Source organism: Mesoplodon bidens (assembly GCF_964165515.1).
Source record: "Mesoplodon bidens genome assembly, chromosome: 11".
Classification (NCBI taxonomy): Eukaryota; Metazoa; Chordata; class Mammalia; order Artiodactyla; family Ziphiidae; genus Mesoplodon; species Mesoplodon bidens.
This window is the reverse complement of record NC_138167.1, coordinates 41,238,909-41,245,512: the sequence shown is the minus strand read 5'-3', so window position 1 is coordinate 41,245,512 and position 6,604 is coordinate 41,238,909. Positions and strand designations below refer to the sequence as shown.

Here is a 6,604-nt window from a genome sequence, read left to right as displayed (position 1 = left end):
CTAGAAACTCTATTTTAAATATGTTAGGTTATTTTTATAGTTTCCTGTTTTCTGATTTATTTTCAAATTTCTTTTATTTCTTTAAGTATAGTAAGCATAATTATAATCAGTGTCAGGTAATTACAATACTGCATTCTTTTGGGCTCTGTTTCTGCTGTTGTTTCTTCTGGTTCTCATTCACAGTGTCTTATGTCCTTTTGGGTTTCGTTATTTTTCATTATGAGTTACTAACTTCCCTTGGAAAATGATTTGTAGGAGTTCTTTGGTGCCTGGGATGAAGGGGGTATTTTTCCAGAGTGGATTTGCATTTGCTTCTGCCAAGTGCCTGGGCCATTATTTTCTCCTCCTCAGAACCACTTAAATCTAAATTTACAGCTTGATTTTTTTTAAAACCATTTAAATGTTGTGAGATTGGTCTGTAAATTTCTTTAAGGACCTACTTGTGATTACAGATTCTCCTTTGGCACTGAGGCAACCTTCCTTGCAGTTCCCTGGAGCTGGGGACCTGGGGACAGGTTCACTACCAGGAGGATTTTCTCTCAGAGTCTCCACCTCTAGTGGACCTTCTGTCCCATCCTCTAGAAAACAAAAACACATCAACAAAGCTCAAATCTGTACACCGTTGGTGGCAATGTAAATTGGTGCAGTCACTGTGGAAAACAGTATGGATGTTTCTCAAAGAACTAGAAATAGAGCTACGATATGATCCAGCAATCCCACTCCTGGGTATAGATCTGAAAAAAAAACCCAAAACACTAATTCGAAAAGATACACGCACCTCAATGTTCATAGCAGCATTATTTACAATTGCCAAGATATGGAAGCAACCTAAGTGTCTATCAACAGATGAATGGATAAAGAAGACATGGTATATATATATACAATGGAATCCTACTCAGCCATAAAAAAGAATGAATATTTGCCATTTGCAGCAACATGGATGGACTTGGAGGGTATCATGCTGAGTGAAATGCCAGACAGAGAAAGACAAATACTGTATGACATCACTTACATACGGGATCCAAAAAATACAAGCTAGCAGACTCACAGATGTATAGAAAAAACTAGTGATTACCAGTGGGGAGAGGGAAGGGGGAGAGGCAATATAGGGGTAGGGGATTAAGAAATACAAACTATTATGTATGAAATAAGCTACAAGGATATATAGTAAAGCATAGGGAATATAGTCAATATTTTATAATAACTGTAAATGGAGTATAACCTTTAAAAATTGTGAATCACTATATTGTACACTTGTAACATATAATATTGTACATCAACTATACTTCAATTTTAAAAAGAGTTCAAAAAATACATTAAAAAAACAAAGGTTGGGGACTTCCCTGGTGGTCCAGTGGTTAAGAATCTGCCCTCCAATGCAGGGGATGCAGGTTCAATCCCTGGTCAGGGAACTAAGATCCTGTATGCTGCGGGGCAACTAACCCCACGCGCCACAACTACTGAGCCCACATGCTACAACTAGAGAGGCTGCATGCTGCAAGTACTAAGCCCATGTGCTCTGGAGCCCGTGCACCGCAACTAGAGAGAAGCCTGCACACCACAACTAGAGAAACCTGTGCACCACAATGAGGAACCCGTGCACGACAACGAAAGATCCCGCATGCCACAACGAAGATCCCGCATGCTGCAGCTAAGACCCAACACAGCCAAATAAATATATAAAAATATTTAAAAATTAAAATTAAAAAAAAACAAAGGTCAACTCTGCAACTTTGGCAAATGCCTTCCAAGCAAATGTGACTACAGGGTTTTGACTGTCAAAACCCTCTAGGTTTTCTGACTTCATTTAGATTTTGGCCTGTTAATTCTTCACTGTCCTGTTGGCTTTACCATGCTTTAAGAAGGAAGATAATTATATTTTACTCAGCATTTTAAGTTGTTTTTAATGTGAGAATAACCAACCACGTTGAAGAAAAAAGTCTGTTTAGCTTTTCCAGCACAACTTTTTATTTTCATTGGAATTAATGTCTTTTTTCCCCCTTAACTTTCTACATAATGATACTTATCATTAATATATTCCCAGGCTCTCCTCTGGTTAAACAAATCTGTTCTCAATAAATTCAAATGTATTAGTATTCAATCAATTTTATTTCTTAAAGAAATCACTCCCAAATCCTTCTGAACTGCTCTAATCTTATGAATTGATCTCTAGTCCTGCCCTACAACTTGGAATCTCCTTTCAGCATCGCCTTGGGGATTCCTTTTGTTTCTCTTTTGTGCGGGATACCTTGTTTCTTGGATTTCATACCTTTTCTGTCTTTTGACTAACATTTGTCCTGGTGTAATAAATCCTCTCCTATCTTTCTGAAGAACAATGCATGGAATATCCATATTTTGAGACCTTGCATGTCTGAAATTGTCTTTATTCTGGACTCATAATTAGATCATAGTTTGGCTGTGTATAGAATTCTAGGTTGGAAATAATTTCCTTCAAAAATTTGAAACCATTCTTTCTTGTCTTCTATCTTACAATGTTTTGATAAGCCTAACTGCTCTGATTCTTGATCCTTGTATGCAACTTGTCCTTTCTCTCTAGAAGTTCTTAGAATTGTTTGTCTGTGTCCAGTGTTCTGAAATTCTATAATGATGGATGTGGTGTGGGCCTGATTTGTTTTGCTATCAGTGTGCCCTTTCAATTAGAGACTCAGTTCTCCATTTCAGGATAATACTTTAAAATAATTTCTGTGATTATTTCTTCCATTCTGAGTCTCTGTTCTTTTTGTGGAACTCTCATTATTCAGATGTTCAACTTGCTGGACTGATCTTTTGCTTTTTATTAATTTTCTCCTAAAGTAGAGCAAATTTGATTTTCAACTTTATCCTCCAGTCTTTCTACTGAATTTTTATTTCTGCTATCATGGTTTTGATTTCCAAGAGCTCTTTTTTTCTTACCTGAATAGTAGTTACTTTTTTAAATAGTTTCCTGTTGTTATCTTACGCACACAATATATTATCTCTCCGAGGATCTTGATGGATTTTTTGTTTAATTTTCAGTTGCTTTTTCTCCCTTGCAATTTGTTTCCTCTAAGTTGCTCTTTTTCTTCTTGCTTGTTTTGGTTTCTTCCTTGTACATTAAATACTTTCCTTAAATGTTTCATGATCCTTGGCTGTCTGCTTATATTTTAGAATGAGGATATTAAAAAGCTGATTGGAAAGATTGTGTGAGGGCTGGGGCACCTAGGCCAAGGGCTTAATTGTAGGATTCCTTCACCTATTTCTTTAAGAGAAGCCTGATGAGAGTACCTTTGGGATTTCTCTTTGGGGTTGGACAGATTCTCCAGATGAGTTTTTCCAAAGATACAGTCATTTCATGTTTATGTTTGCTTAGGAATCAATTTCACAGGTTTGCTAAATCAGTTACCATTCCTCCATTTGCTTTCTAGCTTCTAAATGTTGCTGCTGTTGTCTCCTTTCCCTGTCCCTTTGTTCCTACATGGCCTGGAGGATAATACGTGCATTCGCCGCCTGCCCCTCTCCCCCCAGCTCCCAGTTTTCAACTGGAAGTCCCCATTATTTCTTTAGGATAATTTTATTAGACGACAACTGCAGGATCGCGCAGAAAGGTTTTGACAGAAGTTACCAGATTGCCCTTAAGTTGTATGTATATGTGAAAAGAGGAATACTATTATATAATAATTGTTTTGCCACAAGTATTAAGCAGCTTTCAGGAGTATTGCGTGCACGCACCCATCCGCCTCAATCCTCCTCCTGGCGGCGGCCGGACACAATACAAGAAACGGCTTAAAAAGCAGTTAGAGATGCGCACAACAGCTGGGCGAGGACCGAGAAAAACTGCTTAACTAGGCCTAGCGACTAGACGGTGCCTCTCTGGAACTGATAGAGGGTGGGAGGGGGTCCGATATCGTTGGTGATTGGTTGGCCTCTTTGACCAATCGTGCGCAGCGAGTGGTTTTGCTAATCGTCGTGATCCACCTCCTCGTGGGCTTTGGAGCCACATTGGCAAATAGGACTAGGGCACGTAAGAAGGACAGAACATTTAGCCAGTGACACCTTGGGGAGTTGATGGGCGGCGTGAGGCCGCCGCCAGGTTTAGGGCGGAAGGAGTTGTTCTGGATTAGAAGGGGAACGAAAGATGGCGGCGGAAACGCTGCTGTCCAGTCTGTTGGGGCTGCTACTTTTGGGGCTCCTGTTTCCTGCAAGTCTGACCGGCGGTGTCGGGAGCCTGAACCTGGAGGAGCTGAGTGAGATGCGTTATGGGATCGAGATACTGCCGTTGCCTGTCATTGGAGGGCAGGTGAGGAGGCGTAGAGGGGACGAGGGTCCGGGGCAGAAGGGGAGGGTGGAGAAGGTAGAGGAAGAAGGGCAGCTGTGGAGTCTGTGGCGGGAGCCTAAGGAGAATCGGGAAGAGTTAAGCAGGGGTTTTATGAGGACTCCGGAGGGTCGTAATCAGAGACCCATTCCCTTGGGGCCAGGGCATGGGAGGGGTGGGGCTTCCCACTGTCCACTTCAGGTCCCAGTTCCTGATTGAAACACTCAGACTCCTCCCCCGTGGAGAAGTGGGAGTGCCCTCGCCCCTCACCCGCTAAACACAGCTGGAGGACGTGTGGTTCACTCTGTCTTGACTGGGCTCTTCCCCAGGATATGAAGACGGATCTCGTTGTTCTCCCTGATCCCAACCTCTCTTTGCCTCCCTGCCCCCCGACCCCCACTTCTTTCCCAGAGCCAAGCTTCGGACGTGGTGATTGTCTCCTCTAAGTACAAGCAGCGCTATGAATGTCGCCTGCCAGCTGGAGCTATTCACTTCCAGCGTGAAAGGGAGGAGGAGGCACCTGCTTACCAAGGGCCTGGGATCCCTGAGTTGTTGAGCCCAATGAAAGATGCGCCCTGCCTGCTGAAGGTGAAAGGGACTGGGATGGAGGGAACTAGGGCTTGGAAACTATGTATTTGGGAACCATTGTGCCTGTGAATGAGGAGTGATGGGGAGGATCTGTTGGAATTAAGAAGGCCATTGAAGGAGTAGGCATGTTGTACAGATAGGAAAGAAGCAAAGAATCCTGTAACCACTGATGACACTTTACTGAATGTAGAGGAGAGTTAGAAGAGCTCAGAATAAGTGTTAAGCTAAGATTGAGGTGCTAAAGAGGGTCAGTGTGGGGCAGTAGGGGCACTCCCCTAGAGAAGCCTTCCTGGCAAAGTTACCCCCTCCCCTGTCACTCTCTGCCCAGTATCCTATTTTATTTTCATCATGGCACTTTTCATGATCTGAAATCATCTTTTTAACTGAATCATCAGTTTATTCATTTTTAGTCTGAGTCCTAGCACTAGAACGTAAGTCTATGAAGTCAAAGAATTTATCTTGTTCACAGCTGTATCCCCCATGGCTAAAACAGTATAAGGAAGTTCAATTAATACTTTAATATTCTATATTTCCCTGGTCTGAGTGCTACAAGGATATCATGGTTTCGTATCTTTATGGACGACAAAGAAGGATTTTTTTTCTTTTTTTGGCTGTGTTCGGTCTTGGTTGCCGCACGTGGCATCTTCGTTAAGGCACACGAGATCTTTCGTTGCGGTGCGCAGGCTTCTCTCTAGTTGTGGCGTGCGGGTTTTTCTTTTCTCTAGTTGTGGCACGCAGGCTCCAGGGTGCGTGGGCTCTCTAGTTTGAGGCACGTGGGCTTAGTTGCCCACGATATGTGGGATCTTAGGTCCCTAACCAGGGATTGAACCCACATCCCCTGCATTGCAAGGCGGATTCTTTACTACTGGACCACCAGGGAAGTCCCCAAAGAAGGACTTTTTTATAAAAAGAGAAGAGTGGAAAGCCTACAGGTGCAAACCACTTAGGCTGTAGAGGTCTCTCTACAAGTCACAGAAGGCAAACAGCCCTCCCTCCTCACCAAGAACCTGGAGGATTGAGTGTGGAAGCAGAGGGAGATGAAAAGTAAATGAGAGGTTATGTGTCTTAGAGCCAGGAGAGATTCTGGTTCCAAGAAGAGACATCTGTACTCCATCCCCCGATTGTTCATTTTTTTAATTGTCAGACCAAGGACTGGTGGACGTATGAATTCTGCTATGGACGCCACATCCAGCAGTACCACATGGAAGGTGACTCCCGCCTACATTTTTCCTAAGCCCTCAGCAACCTGTCACAGAAGGTGACCTGCCTCCCCAGTTCCCTTCCCTCCTAGTTCTCTGAGGACAGGGTAACCATGCTTCACTGTGCTTTCTCTTGCAGATTCAGAGATCAAAGGTGAAGTCCTCTATCTCGGCTACTACCAATCGGCCTTCGACTGGAATGATGAAACAGCCAAGGTGGCAGGAGTGTGGGATTGGGAGAGAAAGGGGTCTGGGCTGCAGACTGAGAGCCCTGACGAGAAGGGGAGGGTCGGGATTAGCTGACATGTTTCTTGGGGTTTGGTGGCTATTGGGATAAAGTGCTCTTCTTCCCCCTTGCTGTCTTTCTCACACCCCTCCCTCCTGCCTGATGTCCTCCCCAGGCCTCCAAGCAGCATCGCCTGAAACGCTACCACAGCCAGACTTATGGCAACGGGTCCAAATGCGATCTCAACGGGAGGCCCCGGGAGGCTGAGGTTCGGGTGAGTCTTCGGAGAGGGAAGTTGAC

At 43.8% G+C, this 6,604-nt stretch overlaps 1 protein-coding gene across 5 annotated transcripts in view; it reads left to right on the top strand.

The window, feature by feature from the left end:
- The first annotated feature begins 4,082 nt into the window (after window positions 1-4,082).
- The window catches only part of OS9 (OS9 endoplasmic reticulum lectin), a 29,276-nt gene continuing 26,754 nt past the window's right edge, over window positions 4,083-6,604 (top strand). For all 5 annotated transcript variants that reach the window (XM_081249230.1, XM_081249232.1, XM_081249229.1 and 2 more), the window contains exons 1-5: window positions 4,083-4,276; window positions 4,703-4,879; window positions 6,024-6,087; window positions 6,218-6,294; window positions 6,480-6,578. In XM_081249230.1, the coding sequence (XP_081105356.1) occupies window positions 4,115-4,276; window positions 4,703-4,879; window positions 6,024-6,087; window positions 6,218-6,294; window positions 6,480-6,578 (579 nt within the window). In that variant the 5' untranslated portion in view covers window positions 4,083-4,114. The remainder of the gene's footprint in view (window positions 4,277-4,702; window positions 4,880-6,023; window positions 6,088-6,217; window positions 6,295-6,479; window positions 6,579-6,604) is intronic.